The sequence below is a fragment of the Thermochaetoides thermophila genome, assembly GCF_000221225.1.
Source record: "Thermochaetoides thermophila DSM 1495 unplaced genomic scaffold scf7180000011818, whole genome shotgun sequence".
In the NCBI taxonomy this organism is placed as follows: domain Eukaryota; kingdom Fungi; phylum Ascomycota; class Sordariomycetes; order Sordariales; family Chaetomiaceae; genus Thermochaetoides; species Thermochaetoides thermophila.
Genome location: NW_006383034.1, coordinates 925135 through 952132, shown reverse-complemented (window position 1 = coordinate 952132; position 26998 = coordinate 925135). Strand labels below are relative to the sequence as shown.

The window sequence follows — 26998 nt, the reverse complement described above, 5'->3', positions numbered from 1 at the left end:
GGTCATAATTCCACCTCCCTTCCCCATGACCACTAGCCCATCCCCCCTTGGTCTAAGCAACATAAGGAAATGCACATTCGAGCCGCATATATACGTATACGTAAAAGTGTGCGTTATCTGAAGAATGCATGCGCAGCCGCGTGTATATCTCTCTTTCTCAAGCCGGTGATGCAAAAACTGCAAAGCCCCCGTCTAACGTACGTCACCCAGCATCAGCACCCACACACCTCTCCTCTTATTCCGTCCATCCGTCCATTCTCATGATCTACATAATCCCTCTCATTGTTTGGATCCCATCAGCCAGCTAGCTGGTTGTGTATTGATGATGCAATCTATTCCTTCTTCGTGGGGTTAGGATCCTCCAAAATCCCCTCAGCCTCTAGCCTTCTCCGCGCCTCCTCGAGCGCCCAGGTCTGAATGCTGTGTTTGGCTATCAGCGGATGTGCTTCCCTCCAGTCCACTTCATATTTTCCAGGTAGAAAACATACCTCGTATCCGGCTTATACGCATACGCAATGGCAAACACAATCAGGCTGCCCCAGAACCCGTAGAAGAAGGGTCCCTCCCACCCCTCGTTCTGGTACTTCTCGCCGGGCCGCACACCCCAAAGCCAGCCCGTCGGCGGGTCGTACTGCATGCCGTGGCCACCCGCGCGGCGCTGCGTAGTCGAGAAGAAGCGGAAGCGGGCCGGAGTCAGGGCCTTCGAAGACACAGTGGACGCGCGCGAGAGCGCCGCGGCGGCGAGGCGAGTCGTGACGGGCTATTTTTTTTTTTTTTTGGTGTGAGGGGGTTGGTGATTTGGTGAGGGGAGGAGTTCTGGAAGGTAGGGCTGATCTCGGTGGCGAATTTGAAAGGCGAAGAATCAGCCGATCAATCGAGTTATTTGACTCGCTTTCGCAAGCTTGCAGCTGAGCTGGGCCGAGAGCGAATTGATGACAGAAACTCTTTGGTTCGAACGGCTGGGTTCGCAGGTACTGGGCGGCTTTTTTTTTGACAAGCCGAGGGACAGACGTTCGCACTTGTCGCTCTTTCTCGGCTAGTCTGTCTGCCTCCTCGTCGTGGAGTGTCGTGAGTCAAGAGGAAGGAATAGAGAGAGAGAGAGTAGAGAGAGAGAGAGAGAGAGAGAGAGAGAGACCTGGAGAGGAGGGGGGCGACGGGTGGGCGTCGGATGTGGAGTGTGTGAGGTTGAGGTGTCGTGCAGGCTCCGAGTCAAGCGAGCAATTGGATGGCCCGCCCGGGAGTCGGTCGGTCGGCTGCGATCCTCCACCAGCAAAGTACCAAGCAACTGACTGCTGAGCTAAGCTTGCCTGGTGCTTGGCGCGCCGTTGGACGGAAGGCAAAGGTTGGTGGGCTTGATTATGTCACGTGATACAGAAAAGGAAGCTACTGGACCCTAACCCCAAAACCAGACAGAGAGTGGAAGAACTGCCCCTGAGCCTCCAAGAAGCCTCACAACGCCAAGATCCTAAAAGAACTAGTAAATGGTTGGGAAGTGAGCATGCCTTCTCCAAAGTGACTCAGAATTGCTGACACGAAGCTCCAATTGTATAATGATAAGTTCATGTCAGATCGTGGCTCTTTAAGCACTTGCGGTGGCAGATCCGCTTGCACTAGGCTGACCAACAACACTCGAGATTCGTACACTGTTTGAACGTAGATAGTTATTTTGTTGCTTTACATTGTTAATATGATTCCTATGTGTTCTGTACCCAGATATGCTCTATTAGCCATACACCAACACTAACAGCCCCAACAACCTTACTCCGACACCCCTTATACATGATAAGGACCCAACATAGTATCCATACCTAAGTGGTACCCTAACAGCTAACAATCGAATCCTATACATGCAAGGTGACTTCCATCCAGCTAATCCTGCTCTTAGGAAGAAAAACAGAAAGGGAACCCAACACCCTATCCCACTTGCAGTGCGCCATTTCCATGACTAATACCCCCCATCCATCGCATCATTCAGAATATCCCTGAGAACCGGCTTGCCGCGCATCATCGCCCGTTCATTAATCCTCGCCGTCTTCTTCGGCATTACAGTCCTGCCAGCCACAGCGGCAGCATTCGTCGTCTTTGCCGTCTTACCCGTAACCGCCTGCCCAGGCCGACTATTCTCCTTCCCTCTAGGGCTGGAGCTCAGCTGACCCATGACAACTCCCTTCTTGGGCGAGCTCTTCACGGGCGAGCCATTCTCTCCCTTAACATTCACCTCCTGCCTCTGCGTCGGGACGCTAGCTCCCGTCGCAGCAAACACTTCTGCCGGCCAGAAATGCCCATCCAGCGCGTCCTTGCGCAAATCATACACCCAATCGCGCTCCTCCATCAACCTCACAAACCGCGCCAACATCTCCTCATCCCCTCCTGCTGCATTCCCATTCCCGCTCCCACGAAGCGTGCTCCTACTCCCCACAACAAGCAACTTCCTCTTCGCCCTCGTAAACGCCACATTCACTCTCCTCCAATCCTTCAACAACTCACCAATTGACCTTTGCTCGTTACTCCGCACCAGACTCAATATCACAACCGACTTATCCCGCCCCTGAAACCGGTCTGCCGTGTGCATCTCCACATCCCCGACCACCGCATCCCCGCCGGCTACCAGGCCGCGCAGCGTGTGCCGCAGTAAGGCCAGCTGCGAGCGGTAGTGCGTCACGACGCCGATCTCGCGCGCAGGAACGCCAACTACGATGAGGGCGTCAACAAGTTGGGCTACAAGTTTAGCTTCGCACGGGTTCACGATGCGGTTGCCGCGGGCGGTGCACTGCTCCCTTGAGAGGGGCAGCAAGGGGTCGGTATTGACGAGGCGGACGCGGGCCGAGGGGTCGAGGAGGTCGGCCAGCCAGCAGGTACCCTTCCGAGGGGAAGGGCAGAACGAAGAGGGCTTGGTCTTGGACTTGGTCGGGCTGGTGTGGAGTTTCTTCTGGGAGTGGGCCAGGAAAGAAGCGACGTCGAAGTGCCGCGAGCGGAGGGCATTCATGTCAGGGATGTCGAGCTCCGCGTGGCGGAGGGCCTCGGTGCCGCATTTGAGACGGCCATTGTAAATGAGGATGTTCGAGAGGGTCATGATGTCTTCGTTCATGCGGTATTGGTGCTCGAGGTTGACGACGGACTGGGGATGGACGTCGGAGAGGAGCTTGAAGAGGGAGATGTCCAGGCCGCCAAGGCGAGCTTCCTCGTTTTGGACGAGAGGGGGTAGCTGGTTGTGGTCGCCGACGAGAACGAAAGCGCGCGCCATGCGGATTGGGCCCAGGCAGATAGGGAGGGTGATTTGTGAGGCTTCGTCGACGATGCAGTAGTCGAAGATGCGCTCGTTGAAGATGGGGTGGTTAATGCCTAGGCAGGTGGTCGCCACGATGGGGGTCTCGTGCCAGGCGCGGCGGATCTCTTCGATCGAGGACATAGGCTGGCCGGCGAGGATGGCAAAGTCCTGAACCTCGGGGTGTACCTTGGCTGGGGCGCCCAGGCGCAGGATGGGGATGTTGTCGTGACGCAGCTTCAACAGGATGTTGTCGACGGCCGTATGGGTGTACGAAGTCAGGAGCAGCGTCTTGCCTTGACCTACAAGAGCCCGAATGATGTGGGCAATAGTCGTCGTCTTGCCTGTACCCGGCATACCAAGCACCAGAGCGTAGTCCTTGGCGCTCATGACCTTCTCAACGGCCGCCTTCTGGTCAACGTTCAGGCTATCACGACCCGTCAAACTGTACTGAGTCGGCGTTTGCTTGAACTGAGGCGGCTCGAGATCAACAACGAGCCGGCGGATCTTGGACCCGAACGGCCCGTCAGTCATGATCTGCACGAGGTTGTTGCGCACAGTGGCCATGCCGTTGCTGAACTCGTCCTTGTCCAGCCGGTAGCGCACCGGTTCCTCGTCCTTGGTCTTTTGCTTGCCCCCGTCGACCTCCATAATGCCGACAAAGACCTGATTGTTGACCTCATCGAACCCGGGCTGCCGGACGCGCGCATTGTGCAGCCGCCGATCGACGGCCACCGTGATCCTGTGCTTCTTAACGGATGTCACATAGCCGAGAGCAAGAGCAAAGTGGCCCTGCTCGTCGGACACGACGATCGGTTCGCCCACAGTGAGCTGTGACTCGAGGAACGAGAAGTTGGGCGGCGGGTTCTCCTTGACGAACGTATAGGTGAAGCGGTTGATCTTGGTCTGGTTGCCAGACTCCGAGGCTGAGCCCTCCTCGATGATGACATTGGCAAAACAGCGGCCCAGCTTCTCGCGCTCCGTGCTAACCATGGTCCACAGCTCGCGACGCAGCTTCTGCATCTCCTTCTCCTCCTTAGTGAGGAGGTCCTCCCACTTGAGGAAGAAGTCGCGGTGCCTGGGGGTCAAGTGCTTGACGAGGTCCTCAAACTTCTCTTCCAGTCCGCTGGTCTCGCCATTGCCATCGTCAGCAAGCTTGTGGTAGGTGAAGCAAGACTGCTGGGCGTAGCATTTGCTGCAGGCGTTCTGATTCCGCTTCATCGGCGGCAGCCGGACACTACGCTCGCGGATGTAGCAGGCCAGCTGGTTGCGCTGCATGATCATGTGCCGAAGCTCGTGGCGAATGGCCGGGATGCGTAGGGTCTGCGACGACTCCATGTAGTAGAGGATTCCGTAGACTACGTCAACGTCGTACCGGTCCGACAGAAGCAGGTTGTAGAGCACTGTTTGAGCCTGATGGTTCGCCGTCGCATTCTTGCCGGTCTTGACCTCGAATGGCACCGTCAGCGTCCTCCAGGTCTTGCCGTCGCGCATCGTCACCTGGACAGTGGCATCGATGTTGCCCTTCAGGCCGTACATTGGCGACCAAACGTGTTCCTCGACGTCGAGCAGCTTGCTGACGCACATATTGACCCTCTCGCCGTTCCTACCCTGAACCAAAGCATTGGGCTTAGGGGTCGCGGAGACAAAGGTCTGTGCCCACGACTGCATCTCGGGCATCTTGGACATGAGGTAGGACCGGGCGTCATCGATCGAGACTCGGATAACGTAGAGGTCCTCGAGATGCTTCTTTAGCGCGCTGTCAACCACGGACTGTAGGAACTTCCCATCCCATCGGTTTGCCATTAGGGCGCTCTGGAAGACTTCGTGCAGGAGAGTACCGTAGACCAGGGCAGGACTGGAATCGCTGGCAGCCTTGACGCGATCCTGGAGGACGGCACGGCGCATGCAGGTAAAGGAATCAGCTACTACGGTAGCTGAAATAAGCTGATCAGGGTGCAGGATGATGAGGTTTTTGTTGTTGTCAATTATGAACTCGCCAGTAGGCTCAAAGTTCCCAATGATGTGGACATAGGCCTTGGGACTGGCCTGAGTATCGTACCAATCATCCCTGAGACGGACCATTTTAAGGCTGTTGTCCCTCTCGGCCTGCACAACGATGATCTACACAAGTCAGCGGGCTGAATTCCGGGGGGGGGGGAGAAGGTGGAGGGAAGAGTCAGTCATTGTCTTTACCTTCTCAGGGCATTGCCGCTGGTACTGGTCAATATACGAGTCCTCGAGCACCTTGGTTACGAGGTAACGCTGGATGGCTCTGGGCTTCTGATCAGGCTGTACAACAACTGCTTTAGTATCTTGCAGTTTTTTTCACCAAGTGGATTGATTTACCGCTGTACGTACATTAGACGAGAAGGGCCGGGAGCCGGCTTGTGCTTGGGAGCCTAGAGTGGCTACCTGCTCGAACTCGTCGAGATCAACGCCATCAAAATCATTGCCACCATACATGTCGTCGTCATCATCATCCTCATCATCGTCCGCCCCTACTACAGGCATAACCGGCTTGTCTTGCTGCTGTTGCTGTACAAGCAGAGAGGAATTCTGAGACGGCTGCCTGGCTTCTACCTCAGTTACCAAGTCTATCGCTTGGCTCAGGAAATCATCATCCAAATCCCCAAATTCTTCGTCGCTAGACTTCGGTGGTGGCGGAGCTGGATTGTTCGCAACAGCTCCGGAGGGGGCGACCAATGTAGACCCACTAGTCTGCACAAGCCCGCTGATACTTCGGTCGAGCTCCATAAGGGCTGCGTCAAGGTCGTCATCATCATAATCCGAGGAATCTTTTCCATCGTTTTTAGCTTCAGCGCCACCGTCATTGCCTAAGACATCGTCCATGCGGCTGCTTCCACGAAAAGACTTTTGGGCCAACGGCGAACTCTCAGGAGGAGGGCGGTCAGGCGAGGTCCTGCCGCAGCTCTCATTATCAGGAGGAGTCTTGTTTCCTGGAAGAGTGTTGGGTGATGATGATGGAATGGTCTCCTTCTGTGGTTGTTGCTGGGCTTGTGCCGCCTTGGACTTGTTAATCTCGCCATTAACGGTTTCGAGAAGGGCAGAAACCATGGACAGCTTGGTTTCAGGTAAAGAATTCCCCTCTCCAGAGCCTTCTTGCATATCGGAATTCGAACGATCCAGCTTCCGCCGCTTCGGCCAGTAGCTGCCGCAGCTAATGGATTTCCTCAAGGACCTCCCACGCAATTCGCCCTCGTCTTGGTTCGGCCGAGGCGAACAAGATACCATGAGTTGTTGAAGCAAAGGTTTGGTTAATCCTGACGGAGTCGCGCCAACGCCGTCACTCCTCAAACGCTCCATGAGGTCAAGAGCAGGATCGGCACGAGGAGTTTTGATGGCAGCATGGGCCAGCTTTTTCGGATCAACTGGGGTAGCAGCGGTGGCCTTAGCAGCTGGCGAAGAGACTGGAGACGAGCTTCTAGCACGTTTTCGGCCCTTGCGTGTAAAAAGTGGCGTAATGACCACCGGCTTGTCGGGGTTCGCATCGCTGCGCCAGAACAACCGTTCGCCAGGGGATTGGTTCTTGTCCTGAATTGGGGCCTCGGATGGCTTTAGTATCTCCTTCCATGCTTTTATGCCCTTTGCTGGAGTGGCTGCTTTGTGGGTTTTGGCCTTGTCGACCTTTTGGATCTCGTCTGCTGTTGGCAGGGAAGCATCCTTGGGTGCCTTGAGCTTATGCTTGGGTTCGGGCTTGACGATGTCATCGACAGCATGTTCCTTCGTTTCGCTGTGTTCCGGCTCGACTTCAGGCAGGGAGTCGCATATGAAGGCCTGAAGTTTGCTCTTAGTCTTGTCGGAGACCGGCAGCGGTGGCAGCGGCTTGGGGGCTGCTTGTTGGGCAGGATTAGGATTGCTTTTGGATCTCTGCCATTGGCGCTGGCCCTACATCGGGTCAGCAACTGAGAGGGTAGACTCTCACAGTGTCCTGGACAGCTCTTGTCTAAAAGTCCCAAAACTTGGGCAATATCAATGGGATCCTAAACCACCGGGACTGACCTTATGGCTGCGGTTAGGGTCTGAATATGACTTTTGGAGAGGCATTGTGGCCTCTAGGGGGATGTCAGCGTCAAAATGGCACTGTATCCAAGATCATGGGCCAATGTCCTGGATTGCTTTACGTCTTTTGGCGTCGTCCTTGTCGTCGTTGCAGTGTCGTTGTTGTGTTTATGGGTTAATTGAATAAGCGCGCCTCTTCAGGAAAAACAACCGGGAGCGAGAAATGGCCAAATCTCCCAGGTGTGTGGCGCCTGGCCTGCCTTGTTGCTGCGGGAGATGTCCAAAAAGCGGAGATCAACTGTTAAACACGGCGAACTCTGGGAATTGACATGCCTGGGGTGCTTGCCAGTGTCCGGGTGCACACCCCCGAGCTCAGACCCGCGACAGCCCCCAGACGCAGGAGAATAACACGACGCGTCACGTCAAGACGCATATTCCAACGCGTGCGTGGGGTATTCCCGGTAGTGTAATCGGTACGGAAAAAGTCCGTAATTTACAAGTGAGGGTACTCCGATAAGATAAGGAGTTGACATGGTTGCTCAGGAACATCATCAACCCCACTGTCCCACTGTGCCAAGTGCTTCATCCGTTCACTGTCACCACCATCCCGGGATCGCAGAAATACGCTTCGACACTTAGCCCAAGACCCTGGGAGTGATCTCTCCCAACAAGCAACACGTAGATTTATCTCGGGTCGTGGTCCTCGAATGAAGCTCGAGACGGTCTCTAGAACTCAGATATCACTCGCAGCTGAGGATCATAATCCAGTTAGCTAATGATAGCTTCAACGCCTCAGCGCAGACAAGCATCAGATCTACATATTGAAAGCTTCAGTTCAGATACCCTATAATTAATACGATCGTTGTCTCGTCTATTTAACGCCCGCCATGGACGACTATCCCCCTGGCTGTCTGGACCACAGCGTCCCCTTTCTTCTGACCCTGGGCACATGTACCGACACACCCTACGACGCCAAACTAAGCCACGCACTCAAGGAGCAAGCCATTCTCATACGTTCCGAGCTGCCTGCTCTCGACTCGGACCAGGCACGCGCTCTCATGCGCTATATGCAAGACCGTGATGCTTCCAACTCACCTTGCAACGCCAGGAATGAGACAACCAGGAAGTACCGCTTCCACATCAAGTCTGCCGAGAGGGTGCGTATTTGTCCTACCTGGACACTTACTGCCTGGAACGTTGGCAGTAGAAGCTGGAAACTGAGATCAGGCTGTGTGAATAGTCCCTGCTGCTACCCCCTCGCCGCGCCCGCCTACCCGACGGCTTCGAGCCCCCTTCACCAACCTCGGCCACCGTATTACATTCCCCCTACTCTCCCCTGAGCCCGGTGTCCCCTCTCTATCCCGATGGTTTGATCAATACCGATTGGATTCGCAAGCACCAAGACCTCATTCCAAGCATCCTCCTTTGCTTCTACACACTTGTGTCGGATCCTACGCTTTCTACACTCTGTGACAATCAGATCAAGACCGATGTCAACAACATAAGGGCCCTGCTGAGCCAGTCTGGCTACAAGACCAAACTGGCCGTTGTGCTCTTGAGCGATGGGACAAACCCAGCCTCCATGGAGGGCGTCCAAGAACGTCTGGACGTGATCCGTAGGGGGTGCAACCTGGATGCGAAAGCCTTGTTCTTGGTGCCTCCGAACGAGTCTCAAGAGGAGCTCGAGCGCGTAGCCGAGAACATGCTTACCACACTCTACGCAGTGTCCCTGGAGTATTACCGCGACCTCGGCAGACATGCGCGCAAAAAGCGCAGCAGGGGCATTGCTCCCCAGCCAACCGTACCCCCGACTTCGGGCACCTCACAAACTCTGTCGCTAGCCGGCTGGAATGTCCGCTATGACTTCAAAACGGCCACATTTGCTGAATATCGGCTGGAGATGGATGTGGCCTTGCGCTCCTATGAACTGGCCTACGAGGCATTGCTGAGCACCGAGGTGATGGAGCTCATCCCGAGCTGGAGCCCGCGCTGGAACGAAGCCCGGCTGCTGGCCGACATCATCGCTATACGGTGCATCCGCTGCCTGCTGTGGAATGGCCAGCACAGCGCAGCCAGCCGTCGCTGGCAGTTCCATCGCGAGAGGATAGCCGACTTTGTCGACCGTCGCGGTCGGGGCACCAACAACTATGGCTGGGCTGCCTGGGAGGCTCGTTGGGCGGCGGTCATGGCTGATCTGATCGACAAAGCCGACATTCCTGAGCTTGCGCCGAGCTCAGGACGGCTCTATCTGCCACCCGAGAAGAGTGTCATGGGAGAGAGACTGCAGCCGTGGGAGCTGCTGCACCATCAGGGATACTGGCATCGCATGGCGGCAAGGCATACACAGACGAGAAGGGCCCTGGCTCGGACCATCCCAGAATCTGACAGACAGCCGCCTAGTGCTTCGCCTGCGTCTCTTGTGGCGAAATCTGCTTTTACTTACGACACGTACATGTGCCCAGACCCATACGAGGAATATCCCATCGACGGGATCGGAGGTGGCGTAGAGCACGGTAAACTGATCGTGGATCGCCTAATACGAGCCCGCTCTGAGTTTCTCAAACGGGGCCAAAAGCGGTTGGCTGCTGAGGTCTCTCTAGAGTGTGCAAGGGAGCTAGGAATGGCCGAAAGATGGGAGGACGTGATTAAGCTCCTGCGCCCTCTATGGCAGGACATGCCCTTCAGAACAGAGGGCTGGATTCCCATCATTGAGGAGATGGACTGGCTTCTCAGGCGTGCTGCTTACGAGGAGGATGAGGCCGAGCTCCTGCTGATGATTGACTGGGAGCTCCACTCACAAAGTAGGTCTTCTTGCTTGTAAGCGTTTTGCAAGTTTCAACACTGACGACATTTAGGCTTCTCAAAACGGCCCAACTGGGAGTACAACCTCGCAAAGTCCCTGGAGGATATAGAAACTGCAGAGAAGCCCGACATTTACATCAGACACGGCCAACTCATATCCCCAGTTGCGGCTTCGTTCCTTTTCAGAGACGAAGAGGGGAAGGCTGGTCAGTCCGTCCACTGCCAGCTCACCATCAGGTCAAATGCCCATCAGGGCTCGGCTCTCCTCCAGCTCAGCAGCGTGCAAGTTAACTTTAGCGGTGGCATTGGCACAGTAGTGCTTCAGCACGAGGATGTTGACGACACGCGGCAGAAACACGGTAACATCGTGCTGTCTTCACTCACCCTGACTACTAGAGAGTCTGGTGAAGATGATGTCAAGTCAACATCCGCTGGTTCGGATGGAGAAAAGAGTGCTGTCTTGAAAGGCACAGCAGATCTTAGATTGCCCCCTGGGCAAGTGCTGGTATTCAACTTGGAGATCCCGCTACGGGAGCCAGGCGATGCCCACGCTGAATCGGTTGTCGTCACGATCGATAATGACGAGTTCAAGCTCAATCAGTCAATATCTTTTGCGGAAAACAGTAGCAGAAATCTTTGGTACATCTCTGCGTCCGCCGTCAAACACATTGCACACCAACGGCCCCTCTCGTTACACGTCCTTCCCCGGCCTCCAAAGATGGAGGTGAGAAGTCTAGGATGGAAGGAACAATACTACACAGATGAGCCTATCAGTCTCGAATTTGAGATCGAGAACGGCGAGGATGTTGAGGCCCTCTCTAAGCTTGACGTTACTCTATTCGGCGAGAAGCCGTCATCATTCACGGTCGACCTCCCGAGCGGCGAGAGCCAGACATCCTCCAGCATACGCAGCGAAGAAAGCAGACTATCCGGCGCACAGCTAGGCGCAATCGCCAGCGCCAAATCCCTCACCATCCGCCTACACCTACCCCCCATCGAGAGCTCCAGCCGCCACGACCTGACCCTCAAAGTGACCTACTTCCTCCCGACCAACCCCGGCACGCCCATCTCCCAAACCGCCGTCTTCCAACTTAATATCGTCAACCCCTTCGAAGCAAGCTATGACCTCCTCCCCCGCGTACACCCCGACCCCTGGCCAAGCGTCTTCGACCCGGACACCGTCGCACCCCTTCCCGGCCCCAACTCCCCCGACACTCCGTCATTCATACCAAAGGGCCTCTCCCAAGCTTGGTGTCTCGTGACCCGCTATGCCTCCTTCGCCTCCGAACCGTTACGCGTAACAGAAGTTTCCGTGCAAATTTCACCGTCTCCCCTTTTCCGCTGCACAGCCGTCGCCACCAAGCACAGCCTGCCTGAGGATGGCTCCGGCCGTTTGATACAGCCCAAGACCATCGAGCAAGCGGCGTTTGAGCTGACTGCACAGCGGGCAACGCTGGATGAGCGCGGACCAGCGCCGCTGGATATGGCATTGACGATTCGTTGGACTCGGGCGGAGGGGGGCAACTTGGAGAAGGTTAATACGACAACGCTGCCGATTCCGAGGTTTAATATCTTCGGCACTGAGCCGAGGGTTTTGGCGACGGTGTCGTACCGTCGAAGGGGGAATACTAAGGATGAAGGGAGTGGTGGGCATCTGGTGATTGTGCTGACGGTGACCATTGAGAATGCGTCGAGCCATTTCCTCACGTTTGGGGTGTCGATGGAGCCGAGCGATGAGTTTGCTTTTTCGGGACCGAAAATGACGACAGTGAATGTACTGCCGGTGCAGAGGAGGAGTGTGGAGTATAGGTTGTTGCCGTTGGATCAGAAGGATGAGGATGACAATGGAGAGAAGGGGGAGCATCAAGGCTGGTGGATCAGGCCTGGGTTGATGGTTAGGGATAAGTACTTCCAGAAGGTGTTAAGGGTTTTGCCCGGTGGTGAGGGATTGAGGAGGGGAGAGGAGGGGTTGGAGGTTTGGGTGCCAGGGGCGAGGGTGTAGACGTTTACTTTTGAGAAGCATGTCTTGGGCGTGTCTGTTATGCTGACCTTAGACAGGGCCACTTGAGTAGGTACGGGAGTCTTGTTTGGGGTTCAGGGGTTCGTCTACCCCCAGTTTCAAGCATATCTCGATACCTCTATATAGGTCCCATTCAACAGTGTATCTTGGACTTTTATGACCCTGACCGCGACTTCGACATAATCCTTTTCATATAGACGTATATCTATATATATATAAAATACATCATCGTATATACACGGGCGACGTGGACCCTAAATAGGTGTACATACCTATACATACCTCATTTCCCATCCTCACTCATTGAGCCTTCCTAGCCTTCTGGCTGCTCACCTTCAGCTCAATCAACAGCGTTGTACCGGCCTGGAACACCAATGGCCTCGTCAGGCTGACAACCTCCAGCCCTGGCACAACCTCGGCAGCATCTCGTACCAGCTTTTCGATATCTCGATTCCACCAGCACCCATACTTCTCAAAGTGCGACGGTGCATACTTGTCCAGCAGCCCATTAACCCAATCCCACCAACCACGACCATGCTCCAGCAAGATGATCCGCCCCGTGTCAGGCTGCACCTTGGCCGCCATCTTAGCCAGCAGCGCTGACGGGTCAGACACCGAGCACAACCCGAATGTCTGCACAATCGTGTCGTACTTCTCAGGCACTTTCCCAGTGCGCTCATCGCGCGCCGCCGGAGCAGGCAGATCGTGCAGTGCGTCGGCTAGAACAAGCCTGATCCGGTTATCCAGCGCGTTGACAACGACCTCAGACTCGGTGTGCTCCGGCCCCAGCTCAGGCATCGGCTCGGCGCGGCGCCGACGCATCACCTTCGACAAACCCGGCACATTCTCCCGCACCCGGTCCCGTGCTACCGCCAACATCCCTCCCGAGACATCAACCCCCGTAAAGCTGAGCAACTCCCCATCCAGACTGCCAATTCCCCTCTCCTTATACTCCCTCACACTCATCAACTCTCCACTGCTCAAACTCCCATCATCCCTCCCCAGCAAATGCTTATCCAGCAACTTCCTAATCTTCTCCTGCTGCCTCTGCTCCCTCGCAACAGGGTCCTCCCCCGGCGGGATAACCACCTCCGACCAGTCGTAATGCGCGATATTCCGCCCCGTGCCGACGGCTACTTCCAAAACATGCCCGCGAACCGTCGCGCCGATGGCCTTGCGCAGCTTCTTGATGCCCGTCAGCCACTCGGGCAGGTCCAGGCCGCGGTCAAAGGAGATGGCGCTGGTATGCCGGGCGGCCGGGGAGATTGTGGGGTCTTGGAGGATGGCGGGGAGGCCGGAGGGAGTTGGTTGGAGGGAGGGGAGGGAGGAGGTGCAGGTGCAGGGGGTGCGGACTGGTTTTTGGGTTTGCAGAGTTTGTTTTTCTTCACGGTCCTTTTTGAGGCTGGAGGTGATGACGATCGAGACGTAGAGGCCTATGCCAAGCGCCATGAAACCCGCACCGATGAGAGGCCATTTGCGCTCTTGCAGGAGGACGTCGAGGGATTGGGCTTTCGTCTGGGGGCCCTGACCCCCCTGAGGGGCAAAACTACTAGTTCCAGTTGAGCTTGCGACCTGGGCCCTTGGCTGGACTCTTATCCGCGCTCCTCTTTGGAGGATATCTGTTCCTTTGAACGGTCCAGTGACATTGGTGGTTCCATTGAAACGGGCCGGATACTTAGGCGAGTGATTTGGGGAGATATTGAGACGAGGTGCTGGCCTAAAACATAGGGGAGAACAGCCGAGTCGCTGAAGACGGGTCAAGCGACCCCAGCACCTTTGAGGCTTCATTGTGGTGTTTAATCAGTTAGAGGAGAGCTAAGATGCTCCCTCACTTCGTCACCGGCCCTCAGTGATGCTGGAGCAGTAGAGGTGAGAAGTGATGCTCAAGGAGCTTGGGCCATTAAGATGAGGATGTGTGACATGATATGGGAATCAGACCAATCATCGTGCGGTTCCTGGACAGGTCTGTTGATTATCTAAGCGGATCTGACAACCGGCGGACGGGCTGCCAGGCGTTGCCAGCTGTCAGAACAGGCAGACATAGGAGGGAACTACACCCCCTACCTCTCTCACACTCATGCCTTCATTACGTTCAAATCTCATCATCGCCTCTTTTACTTGCTCTATTTGCAATCCCTCAGCTGTTGATTCATCGAGAACTGCAAGTCAAAGTTACCCGAGTCTTATCTTAACTGAAATAAGAGACATAAGCACAACGCAAAATGGCCACTCAGCAAGACCTGCAGGACCTCCTGCGATTACTGACCGTGACGCGCAAGACACCCATGATGCAGGCCATGGCTCAGGTCAAGGCACTTCAGGGTGTTGGCCTCAGGAGGTAAATCCCGGTCTGAATTCATAATATATTTAACTTGTCTGGTTACGGAGATGATGGTTTGGCTCATGCCTCATCCCCCTTCGCAGCATCCCCGAAATTGCTCAAGCACCTCTTGCTACCGTCCAGTCGGCTATCAATGACGACAAGGCCGCGAAAGCGCTGCATAACGCCTGCAGAGCATGGCTTAAGCGCAACTCATCTACCTCGCCTACACAGACTGCAGCCGGCGGAAAGCATGCCGGCTCAGACGCCACTGGCTCAAGCTCCAAGCGTCCTAGAACCGAGTTTGTCTTGGGCGAGCCCCCACAGATGACCCCCCAAGAGCTGGAACGCTCCCTTGAGCTGCCCATCTGCACGGACGAGGAGCGCATCTCAAAGACAGTCATTGAGACGAACAGGGCACCGCTAGTCCTAGCCTTTGCTGTTGAGCTGCTGCGCTACACCATGCCTGAGCAGCCGCTGTCGAGCCGGCTCAGCTTGGCCCAGGCCGTTGTCAGCGCCAACTCGAGGTCAAAGGCTGTCAGCATCGGCCTGGAAAAGGGCCCCAGCGCAGACGAGGAAGGCTGGGCTGAAGGACAACCGCGTGTGACTATCATGGGCCGGACGATTGCCGTCCTCAAGCGGGGAGGGTACCGATGGCAAGGGGAGGAGACCGTGGGGGAGGATGGGAAGACCGGTGAGCAGACGGGGCAGGGAGAGGGAGAGCAGGCAAAGACACAAGAGAGTCAAGCAGAGACCGAGACCCAGGCCTCATCAGCAACACTCGCTCATGAGCCGACACGCAACAAGCCCGCATGGTCTGTCAGCCAGCCCATAAGCCTGAAAGACTCTACCTTTGTCGCCCGCGCAATTCACATGGCCGACCCGTCCCAGCGCAGGGCTCTCATACAGTCACTGCTCGAGGACAATCCTAAGCTAAAGACTGCTACCCACAACGCCTGGGCCTATCGGGTTCGCCCATCAGAGGGTTCCCCAAATCAACGGATCCGCGAAGAGAGCTTCGACGACGGAGAGACAGGTTGCGGCGACCTGATGCTGCGGGTGATGCGGGAAGCCGGGGCCGTCGACACCCTTGTCGTGCTGACCCGGTGGTTTGGTGGCACCCTGCTCGGTCCGGACCGGTGGCGCCTGATGCGCAATTGCGTAGCCGGCGCTCTGAGCGAGCGGCTGCGAGTAACCGGCGCCGGTGTCACGCTCGGGGGTGAGGCGCTCTGGGGCCTGGACCTCGAGACTGCGCGGGCCAAGGCTACCGTTGGCGGCTATGGTAGCGGCACCCGGCAGCACACCGTTACCGGAGTCGTAGGAATGCCGATCCATCAGCCTGAATCGGCCCGGCGGTATCTTCTGCGGAGCTTTGCGAGCGCTCCGGCTGAAGAAGCCTCGGGGGAAGGGAGCGATGGATCTACGACACAGAGCCCTAAGAAGGCTAAGACGCTGAAAGCAATTGAGGAAGAAAAAGAACAGAACCTCGGCCTACTGCTCGGTGCACTTCGAATAGTGTTCGACAGTTGGGCCGATCATGTCAGTGCGGCCGAACTGGACAAACGGGCGTGGGGCTGGTACGTTGCGGTGAGGCCGGCCGTGGAGAGTGGACTGGCCGGCTGGGGAGCGAAGGGGTTGGTCAGATTGCGCGACATCCTCGCCTTGAGGAGAAAGGCCCAACAGAAGGGATCCTGACCGCGACGCGGTTCGTGCGCGGTCCTGTACAACACAGCAACAGGGAAGGTAGGCGAAAATGCATGTACGTAAATGGCCAATGTCGTGACGGTCAGCTACATAGTGTATCGCGACCAGCGAATGGGCGTCGCGTTGTGGGGGGGGGGGTTGAGGGGCATCCACGGGATGATGCTAGGCGCCGGCTGCAGCTGGGCGCAGGTTGGGCAGCCAGCCAATCGTTGCCCCTGGTAACGTGGCATCCCGCCAGCCTTCAGCCACCAAAGTCAACAATGACCCGCCCGCCAGCCAGCCGCCTTGCTGCAGGGTTAATGTCCCATATGTCCCATTGGGAATTGAACCTGAGTGACTTGCGAGACTCCCTGCATCCTGTGCCACGCACCATTCCAACAAACATCTCTGCCGATTTTCCTCACCTACACCACGTACACCTCTCACCTTGGTGCTGGACCACGGCTTATTGCCAGCATTATCCTACGGCCGTTTTTGTCTGTCTACTTTCTACCGCCGAGATTTCGACGATTTCCCCGCATTAAGAATACGACGCCTGCAAACCTGCGACAGGGGATTTGCCAGATATCGGAACTTTACCCATTCTCGTTTCCTTGTGATCCGATCGATCCATTGTGGTGGACAGTAGCACGCGACCTCCCAGGCCAGCCCCCGGCTCCGCAACGCTTGTCTTTGCTTTGTGAAGACACGCAATGCCGGCTGCTACCACCGATCAACCGCCGACGGTTGCGCTCTCCTGTATGACTTCTTGTGTTCTCCCTGTCTTATTGACAAAACTATGCAGCGCAGCGCAACGTGATATTGACGTGTATCGTGTCGCAGTCGCCAACAACTTCTGGGGCAAGGATGACGCCGGCGTGGCCCCCCTCTTCGAGCGCATGCATAATGCGAAGATAACCTGCGATGAGCTTCGCGCGTTCTATGCCGGTAAAGCAATGATAATGACGATGGGCAATGGTGGTATGGTGGTTGTTATACTGACTTGCAACAACAACGACAACAATAGCTCGCGCTTCCATCGAAGATGAATACGCCCGCAAGCTTCTGTCGCTCTGCAAGAAGTCGCTGGGGTCCCACGAGATGGGCACCCTCAAGCAGTCGCTCGACGTCGTGCGCGCCGAGGTTGAGTCTATGGCTAGGCAGCACCAGAATGTGGCAGCCCAGATGAAGAGCGAGCTCGAAGAGCCGCTGGCTGCCTTTGCCGGTGCCATGAAGGAGCGCCGCAAGATCGTGCAGAACACGATCGAGAAGTTGCTTAAGACTAAGATTCAGCAGACTCAGTTGGTCAACAAGACACGAGACCGGTACGAGCAGGAGTGTCTGAAGATCAAGGGCTACCTCGCCCAGGGCCACATGGTCATGGGCCAGGAGGAGCGCAAGAACAAGGCCAAGCTGGAGAAGACCCAGATCAGCCTGGCTCAGTCGAATGCCGAGTATGAGGCGGCTGTTAAAGCACTGGAGGAGACCACAGCCCGCTGGAATCGTGAGTGGAAGGCCGCCGCGGATAAGTTCCAAGATCTGGAAGAGGAGCGCCTCGACTTCACCAAGAGCAGCTTGTGGACGTTTGCCAATATCTCATCCACTGTGTGTGTTAGCGACGATGCCTCGTGCGAGAAGATCCGCCTGTCCCTCGAGAAGATGGAAGTGGAGAAGGACATTGAGCTTTTCATCAGGGAGAAGGGCACCGGTCAGGAGATCCCTGAGCCGCCCAAGTACATTAACTTTTGCCGTGGTGACCTAGACTCGCAGTCCGAAGCATCAGAAGACGACCCAGGCTACACGGTTGCCCAGTTCCCTCGAAGTATAAATCCAGCCTTTCGATCGTCATCACCACAGCCGTCGATGTTCGAGTCGCACCATGATCCCGACTCGCAGCTAGCACGCGATCTCAGGCACGGTCCCCCAGCCAACGACAACATTGACATGCCTCCAGTCAGCCAGCCTGCCCCGGCACCCCAGCAGAAGCAGCTAAAGGCACCACCACAGCAGCCACAGCTGCCAGCGCCGGAAACTAATGGTAATAATAATAATAATAAAAATAATAATAATACTACTACTACAGCTGTTACCGCGGCTGCTGCGCGGAGGAGAGAACCGCCGAGGGGCTATCAACCACCAAAGGCAGCCAGTTTGGAGTATGACCCATCCGAATATCCCCCCGTTCCCCACGATCCCTACCCCATGGACGGCATGACCATGCTCTGCCGGCCTACGGCCTCAGAGCTGAGCACTGCGCCGTCAACCTCGTCTGCGTCTGCCCGGCCTGTTAGTAGAGAATCACGCAGCGAAACGACGTTCTCGAGCCAGGAGCCACAACAACAACAACAACAACAACAACAACAGCAGCAGCAGCAGCAGCAGCAAGTGCAAGATCAGCCCTTCCCACCACAAGCACAAGCACAACCACAACCACAACCACAACCACAGTCGCAGCCGCAGCCGCCACAGACGCAGACCCAGGCCCAGCCAGAGCGCGCAGTTGAAGCAGCCACCTCCTCGTCGCCAGACAAGAAAGTGCTCAAGAAGAAGAGTGGCTTCTTCCAGAACCACAGCCCCTTCCGGCGTAAGAGCATGAAGGAGGTGGCGGCTGCCAACCGCAACACCTGGGCGCCGTCCAGCAGCACCAGCAGCGTCAGCGGCGGTGCCCGGCCTACCCTGCCCCAGCTCGCTGCCGCACCGAAGGACAATGCTAACGTTAACAGCACCTCGAGCAGCAACAACAGCAACCAACTCATCGCCCCCGATCGCAGCGTCAGCCCGGAGCCCTTGCCGACCAACACCAGCCTCGCGCTCAACATCGGCAATAATGTCTTCCCCGTTGAGACGCCTGACCGCCAGATGCAGCAGGCCCCAGCACCCGACACACCGGAGGACGATCCGATCGCCATGGCACTCGCTGAACTTAAGGGAGTCACCGCGGGGGCTAGGCAGAACGGTGGTGCTGGTGGCCCCCCTGGCATGCGCATGTCGGCTGACCATTACCACGGCATCGCGACGCCTGCACCGCCTGGCGCTAATCCTAACTCGCGGCCTAACACGGCTGGTAACGGAGGTGCGACTGGGAATGGTACCAGCGGAACGAGCACCAGCCTTGTCATGCGTAACACGCCGCCGCCGTCCTACGATAATTCTGGTCAGGTTGGCCAACAGCCGCAGAACGTCCAACCGATCGTGCCTGTCTCTCGCCTCGGCGTGCCCCCTCCAGCTGTGACATCCAAGGCAATGAAAGAAGCATCCCAGCGCTTCCAGCAGCAGACACGCAACCTGTTCTCCGACCGTCCGAGCTCAGGAAGTGGGAACAACTTTAGCGCCAGCACCGGCAGCAACAGCCGGGGTGATGGAAGCCCCATGTCCCGCCCTGGCACGCGTGGCGGTCTGGCGAGCAGCACAAGCAGCTACGGCAGTCGTGACGGTAACGACGGTGCTGTCGTGCCAAGGTCTGCCTCTCCCGGCCCGCATTATGGCTCTTCCTATCACCGGAGCGCGTCACCCCGCCCCGGATCGCGCGCTGGACCTGGGTATACACAGCAGGGTCAGCAAGGCCAAAGCAACGGCCGCATCTCGCCCTCCCCATACTCCGCCGGTGGCGGCGGTGGAGTCCGCGGCTCGATGACTCAGTTAGCCATGACACACCAGCCTAGCAAGCGCGGATCCATGGACCCGTACTATAGCCCGTCCCCGACAAGCCAATCTTATGGTAGGGGCAATTCCCCCTCGGTCGACATGGGCAACCCGCGCTCCGTCTCCCCCGCCTTCTCCTATCGCAGCACGGGCGACGGCCGCCCCGGCAGCAGCATGGACTCCTACCACCAAATGCAGCTTGCGCCGGTGAGTGCGGTGGGTGGGCCGAGTATGGATGACCCCGGATATCATAGCGGGAGCTCGATGAGGGGACGGCATCAGAGGAGTCATACGGCCAGCGGGAGGGAGATCAGTTTTGGAAATGGGGGCGGCAGCGTGAGGGGACAGATGAGCTTGTATGAGGGGGCTGGGGCGGTGCAGGTTGCAGGTGCCGGGGGGATGAGTAGGTCGAGGAGTAGGAGCGTCGTGGGAGCGGGGTTTGCGAGGGATGGGAGGGTTATTTTGCATTATGGTATGTTCCAAGATTATTTTCCTATTTGGACAATCGGTTGTGGGATGATGATGGTGCTAACAAAGCATAGCGCGTGCGTTGTATGCTTACCAGGCCGCCATCCCCGAAGAGCTTGGCTTTGCAAAGGGCGATATCCTCGCCATCTTGCGGCATCAGGATGATGGTTGGTGGGAGGCCTTTGTGCAGGGCGGTAATGGCCAGACGGGTCTCGTGCCGAGTAACTACCTGCAGCCTATTTGAATAAAATAGACGTGATGAATTGGGGTGAGGGAGGATGATAAAGAGGAGAATGGAGGTTATTGGGGTTGTTGTTGCCTTCCTTCGACTTTCATTTCATGCCTTGATTTTTTTTTTTTTTCACGAGGAGGATGCATTGGCATTTGATGATGATTTTTTTTTCTCTTCTATTGTCAGGGTCTTTGTCTGCTTCTGTTGACAGCATGTTAATTCATGTATGAGATGTTATGTCTGATTTTGTTTTGAAATCTGATGACTGGGCATGACGACAACGACGACAACAAAATAACAGCAACAACAACGACGACGACGACAACATGACGTATTATACCGCTGCGTCCTATGGACTTATGGCATCTGCCTGGTCATGAACACACAACCATGAGCATACAACCATGGCACTTACACAGGAATGAAGAGAAGCTACCTATGTATGTATGAAAGATGATATGAAGAGAAGTCGTCCACGAGAGACCCATGTTTCCCCTGCAAGGACTATATCTAAGCCAATTGGGCACTTGTTAAGCTGTCACTTCAGCGGTTTCGAGACAGGTTGGACATTGTTCAATTTGATCAGCTTCTTATTGGCGGGTCCCGTCCAGCTGATATCGATACGATGTTGATACGTACCTGTGGAGTTTTGGAGACGCCTAAACAAACGCGTCACAAGTTCGTGACATGAACTTCCAAAACTTGTTCCCTGTGATGGCTGAAAGAAATCACGTCCAGAATGTCACAAAATTGTGAAACCACAAAACTTGGCCGCTAATAGTTATAGGATTGTCAAACCACAGAGAGCTAAGCGTTTCATATCATAAATATACCAATATCATTGGGTCCAAGTTTCTATAGAGGCCAATTGACATTTAGAATTATGTCTTATCCACCTGAACTCCGCTCCTTTTGATTTTGTACTCGTTTTCTCGATTTTTTTTCTTTCTTACTTACCCTTCTCAAAAGTGTATACTTCCTAAGTCCTTGGACAAGGGCTAGGGTTGATATAGTTCGAAGCCAACATAGGCAGGAGGGTGTGACGATCCAGACAGGCCTCTTGAGATGGGTTCTAGATGTACCAGGCCGCTGGACCTGAGAGACAAGGGTTCTCACACACAGTTGAATGATAGCTGCGGTCACCAGTTGAGTAAAGAACTGTTTGTATTAACTGACAGGAGAACTTTCTCGGCCAGATGGCCCGACCTGGAACCTATCTACATCTTACATACTTTTGTGGCATCTTTTGCTCCTCGCTCCTCAATGGCATAGACTGCTGAGAATCAATGCCTCTTAGCATTGAGGAAAGCTTCCTGGTTTCGATTGGTCACGACCCGTTGCGCTCTAATTGCTTGGCTGCACGGGACTCGCTCTTCCATATCGAGCCCTTGTTGGTCATGACACAGGGCCAGTCACACTCTTTGATCTATGTAGCGTACTAGGGTTAGGGTTCGATATGAATGTAGCTGCTAGTTACCGGACTGCGAAGATACCTAGAATTATACGGATGCATATTGAGCATACATTGGGGTATCTTTTTCCTATAGTTTGATGTAATTCATACTGTTCTAATCAAGGTATATAAGGCGTCATATTATATGGACATTGTGTGCGTGCTGTGGGCTAGACACCGATGAAATTTGGCTTTTGGTTCGGCAATTTTGTGACATTCTGGACGGTGACCTATCCTAAAACTTGGTTTTACGTTCTGCCTGCCCAAACATCTGCAGCTCGGCTTTCTTCTCCAACCGTATTAGACAGGATGTTACCAGTCGGGACATCTTGTCAACTTCCATACCTACTGAAATCATCCTGAAGATCTTCAGTAGTTGTGACTCGTTTGACGATGCTTCAGCCCTTATCTTTCACCAGCCAGCATCTTGCGGCTATCTGGAACGCTTGTTATCCCACCGTCATCCGGGATGTCGGCCGGAGGGTTGTTCCAGTTTTGATCGGACTTCGATAGCGGTAAGGTGATCCTGACATTCGGCTGGAAACCTGGGACTTTAATCTGACTTCTCCATTTACTCCATTTGGGTCCGAGCTATCGACATCGTCCATCTTGAGAAACAGTACCGGGACAATCAAGTCAACCCCCTATCTCGTGGCGCAGAAAATGAGGCTCCGTGCATCAGAGATCGACGTTCAGCAGCTCACTAGAGAATGAAAGAAACCAGACCGCAATGAGCTACTGCGAATACTGGACCTCCAACGGCTCAGCCGTTTCTTCGAGGATAAATATCGAATAAGTGGCGATTCTGCGCTGAAACGGTGGGCTCGTATTAAGTTTTAAGACAATCATGGTTCCTGTAGACTCTGCTTCAGTGGGTCTAGCCGATTGACTTGTACACAGCAACAGAAAAGAGAAAGTTCTGAACTCCATCTACAGTTCTGTAATCAGTACACATATCAATGTGTAATCGCAGCGATCAATACAGAATTCTGTTACCGTAACATACCCTCTCGGCAAGCACATGAATGCCAAGCATGACATCAGCCGGCATGAAACCCCCCCTGTAGAAGCTCCCCACGCAGCACGACAACCTGACGACTGACGAGGTGACGGCAGCTCGGAGTTGGCAACCGCATTGATCAGTCTGCCGCCAACCTCGGGCAGTCTCTCTTACTCGCACCACGGCCGGCTCAGGCGGCCGTTTTCCCACCATGATTGCTGCCCAACGTGCATAGATGCAGCATGCCTCCTTTCAGCCTTCAGGGTCCTGACCCGCGACGACACCATCTTGACCTTTTCAACAATCCCATCTTCTCTCACGCTGCCAACATCCCTGGTTCCTACTACCATCAGCAACACATGATCGACGACGACAATAAATCCGCCCCTCCGGGCGGTATCCAGTCTTATATTTCCCGTTTCATCGACAAGACAGTTGCCTTTATCAGCAGCGACGGCTTCAAGAAGGGTGTCCTTCTCACAGTTCTGTGCATCACCGCCCTCACGCTGCTCTTCCCAGCTGCCGGCCTCTATATCGTCTTTTACAACAAGTATATGCCCGCCCAGGTCACCACAGTCCCGGTGCACCTGCAATATGGGTTCGCTCTTCCCAGCTCCTCTTCCTGGCGAAGCAGGCAGATGCTGACCTTTCCAGCTACGGCCCGAACCCTTTTGGCATCGCTCCCATCGAGCCCCCAAAGCGCGTGTACAAGCACTTGTCTTACGACATCACTGTGTCTCTTACCCTTCCTCGCTCCCCGAGTAACCTGAATCGCGGCAACTTCATGCTTGCCCTGCACCTGCTGACCCCGACGAACCCCTCTGCCACAAAAAAAACGAACCCAGCACAGCAACTCCCCTATGTCACCTTCTCCCCGCCGCCGCCGTCGGAAAACCCCTCTGCCTCTTCTCTTGCCGTGCACTATCAGCCTACGCGCATCGACATGCCAACGTTCCTATCCAAGCACCATATCCTCTACACAGTCACCCGTCCGGCGCTCGTTCCCTACTTCGACCCGCTCACCTCGCTTGCGTCTCGTCTATTCTTCCTCTTCTACCATGTCCTCTTCCCCGATACTTCGTCCACCGTCCGTCTCGATGTGCCCATGGCCGAGCATCTCCCCTTGTCCTTCCCCTGGCCCCCTGACAACCCGGATGCCAAAGCGCCGGAACCGACAACGCTCCTGCTGGAAGTTCAAGCTGGGCAGGGCCTGCAGGTGTATCAGGCGAGCGTGACTTTTACGGCCCGCCTCCGCGGCCTGCGCTGGTTCATGTTCCGCTGGTGGCGCACGGCTTTCGTGCTGGGCACGGGGTTGATCTGGGCGCTTGAAGTGTTGTCGTTGTGCATTCCTTTCGGTTATGCTTGGGCGTTGGTTGGCGATGACGTGAAGGGCGATAAGGAGGAACAGGAGGCGTCTAAGAGACCGCGCATCTCGAAAGCGCTTCTTCCTAAGGGGCCTTCTTCGTCTTCGGGCTCGTCAGTTTCAAAGCCAGCCTTGCCTGAGCCATCCGGTCCTTCCAGGGGCCGCTCCAGGAAACGCTCCAGGGGTAGGAGACGGGGCGCGAAACAGGAGGGAAGTTCTAGCCCCGCGACGAAGTCTGGTATTTCCTCGCCATCTTCCTCGGTTTCTGGTTCCAGGATTAAAGGCAAGGGCAAGCAGAAGGGAGAAAGCAACTCGGATACCGAAGAGGGCTTCTCTAAGCTGCATACCCCTTCTGACACGGATATCAAGGAAGAAGAGGACGACAAAGCACTGCTGGCCTCGCTACCCGAGTACCGCCCTACGGAAGGCGTGGGTAGCGGCAGCCTCAGAGAAGAGGAAGGAGAAGAGCGAGAAGGCTCAGACAGAGAAGAGCCGATCGTTGCAACCAGTTCGAGTCATGAAGCAACGGGTGGCCAAGCCAGGAGAAGAAATGTTTCTGGAGAGGCGGTTGAGACTATATGAGGGTTTGACTCTGTGCAGATTACCCATCCTTTCGCTTCTGTGTAGCTATTCACACTTATTTTTCTTTGTCCCTTTTTTTTTTGTCTGAGTTATGGGAGGTAGATGGGGCTCGAAGGACTAAAGTGTAAGGAGCTAAGGTAGAACTTGTGTTATTCAAATGCAGCAGGGTTTCAAATTTGGTGTTCTTTTCGAGGGCAAGCCTTTCCTCATATCTATCCTCCTGAGGTTGAACAGCGCGTGGCTTCATGTTGCCCACCTCGTCGGGCTCAGCATCCAATAATTGGCTGTATCATAACAAACTATTTATTACCCACACAGTGTTTTATTCTACTCAAGTAATTTTGGATCGGAGAATGAGTTTTCCTTGACTACTCCATCTCATGATGTTCATTTGGTGAGGGTGAAATTTGCTGAAATTGCGTTTAATCTGAGAGAGCAATTGATATTTTTTCGACAATCCTGCAAAAAGCAAACTTTCACTTGGCGAAAAAGAAAAATTTTTTCATTGTTCATGCAATTTGCTCTGAAGTAAAAATAATACGAATAGGTAGCCCCAACAATGTCTGCCCAATGCCAGCACATGACAAGTCAGTCAAGCCATTAGGCTCTGTGCAGCGTTTCAACTGCATCGAATCCAGGACAGCAAACACGCCAGAGCCAATCTCATGGGTGGATCTCATCTCATCGCCCGTTGAGTGGGAGCTTTGGAACGGGAGCATGCCCCGACAATGGACGGAGCACGGAGATGCCAGGGCAGCTTCGCGAGTGGATGTGAGGGAGGGGGCACGCGGTGTGGTCCGTGCATCAGCCAAGCATTCGAGCGCTGAGCGTGGCGAGGGGCTCTGCTAGACCCATCCGGTACGTGAAGCGGCAGCGAGCCAGTGACGCACTCCGCGCCTTCTCCATCCTTCTCCATCCACTGGACTGCGCCAGGGCAGGTCACGGCTGCGACCGAGCTCGCTGCTGGCGAGACATCATCACCTGGCGGAGACGAGGGGCCCTAAAACCGCTGTCATCTCCTCAGCCTCATAATTTCCACAGAGATTCGGCGCGCACTACACGAAGCGCAAAACAACAAAGATCGTAGACCGTCAGGATACTCGTTTTGCTGGCTGGCCTGTGTCGTGATCAATCATCTCGAGTCAGGCGAGAACCTTCCTATCCCGTCGACCATACGGATCATCACCGTTTACTTTTGTCCTTAGTTACTTATTTCCTGGTTCAAAGTTATCAGTCTCCCCCCCCCCCCGGCCGGGCCTGGCTGGTCCCTCACCCATCATCAATCAGGTCGCGGCGGTTTGCACGGCCCAACCCCTCTAAAACCCTCAGGCTTGTGCCAACGCACCACTGCACCACTGCACCACTGCACCACTGCACCATTTCAGCAGAAGAAAGCCCCAGAAAGATTGGAAGCCATCCACCCTAATAATATCCAGCGGCCCTTGCTCCATCCACCGACCAAAAGCCGTATGCTTGCTGCTTGCTGGCTGAGCTGGACCCATCAAATCGGAATCCCGTGCTTTCACGACATTTTTGATCTCTCCGCCAAACAAAGTAGCCACTGCAAGCTTGACCTTTTTTGCAAGCTTCCGATTTCTCTCCCATTTCCCTCACGACCTGCACCTTTAACAGCCCATCGTCTCGCCGGCTTGCCTGCCTGGACTGCCCAGCCTTCCGCCGCCCAAGCAGGCTCTTAGGCTCTCGTCAACAGAAACTGTACAGTTGACTTGTTTTGGCCCAGCAAACCCCCACTTCCAGCTGTCATCGCTGAACCGAACCTTACCTGCCACTGCCTAGGTGGGCGTCGGTCACAGAAGTGTCCCAGAGCCCAGTGAGAATCTATCTATCTGTTCGAGCAGCTTCCAGTCAAACTTCGCTTAGCTTCCAGCTCGAGATTGTTCGCATTGAAAGTCGTCTATCCACTCCCAGTCCTCCGTATCTAGGTCCCTACCCTTACCACTAGCTCGACTCGTCTGCGCACTGCTCGCTAAGTGTCGACTTTTCCCCAAGGCATCATCCGTGGGTTGCAGAGAGCTTTCGCAGGAATAGGCGAGCGTAGTCAGTACCCAGCAGCACTTGTTGACTTTTTCCAAGCGACCTTGCGTTTCGCCGCGAAACGGGAGCTTGACCCAAAGTCACCCAGTC

At 55.3% G+C, this 26998-nt stretch overlaps 6 protein-coding genes across 6 annotated transcripts; 4 read left to right on the top strand and 2 right to left on the bottom strand.

The window, feature by feature from the left end:
* Positions 1 to 332: 332 nt before the first annotated feature.
* Positions 333 to 7333, bottom strand: CTHT_0042860 (DNA replication ATP-dependent helicase dna2-like protein; the record flags this gene model as incomplete). The annotated part of the gene is made up of 7 exons (XM_006694624.1): positions 333 to 420; positions 489 to 760; positions 1291 to 1351; positions 1953 to 5389; positions 5462 to 5557; positions 5627 to 7174; positions 7289 to 7333. The coding sequence occupies 7 exons, from the start codon at positions 7331 to 7333 to the stop codon at positions 333 to 335; spliced, it is 5547 nt and encodes a 1848-aa protein (XP_006694687.1).
* An 842-nt stretch (positions 7334 to 8175) lies between these two features.
* On the top strand, positions 8176 to 12092 carry CTHT_0042850 (uncharacterized protein; the record flags this gene model as incomplete). The annotated part of the gene is made up of 3 exons (XM_006694623.1): positions 8176 to 8445; positions 8529 to 10089; positions 10144 to 12092. The coding sequence occupies 3 exons, from the start codon at positions 8176 to 8178 to the stop codon at positions 12090 to 12092; spliced, it is 3780 nt and encodes a 1259-aa protein (XP_006694686.1).
* A 318-nt stretch (positions 12093 to 12410) lies between these two features.
* CTHT_0042840 (uncharacterized protein) lies at positions 12411 to 13898 on the bottom strand (the record flags this gene model as incomplete). Its single annotated transcript, XM_006694622.1, has 1 exon — positions 12411 to 13898. One exon carries the CDS (start codon positions 13896 to 13898, stop codon positions 12411 to 12413), a length of 1488 nt encoding a protein of 495 aa, XP_006694685.1.
* A 434-nt stretch (positions 13899 to 14332) lies between these two features.
* CTHT_0042830 (uncharacterized protein) lies at positions 14333 to 16125 on the top strand (the record flags this gene model as incomplete). The annotated part of the gene is made up of 2 exons (XM_006694621.1): positions 14333 to 14448; positions 14535 to 16125. The coding sequence occupies 2 exons, from the start codon at positions 14333 to 14335 to the stop codon at positions 16123 to 16125; spliced, it is 1707 nt and encodes a 568-aa protein (XP_006694684.1).
* Positions 16126 to 16826: 701 nt separating this feature from the next.
* Positions 16827 to 20467, top strand: CTHT_0042820 (uncharacterized protein; the record flags this gene model as incomplete). The annotated part of the gene is made up of 4 exons (XM_006694620.1): positions 16827 to 16872; positions 16957 to 17061; positions 17141 to 20227; positions 20298 to 20467. 4 exons carry the CDS (start codon positions 16827 to 16829, stop codon positions 20465 to 20467), a joined length of 3408 nt encoding a protein of 1135 aa, XP_006694683.1.
* Positions 20468 to 23150: 2683 nt separating this feature from the next.
* CTHT_0042810 (uncharacterized protein) lies at positions 23151 to 24853 on the top strand (the record flags this gene model as incomplete). The annotated part of the gene is made up of 2 exons (XM_006694619.1): positions 23151 to 23506; positions 23563 to 24853. The coding sequence occupies 2 exons, from the start codon at positions 23151 to 23153 to the stop codon at positions 24851 to 24853; spliced, it is 1647 nt and encodes a 548-aa protein (XP_006694682.1).
* Positions 24854 to 26998: the final 2145 nt, after the last annotated feature.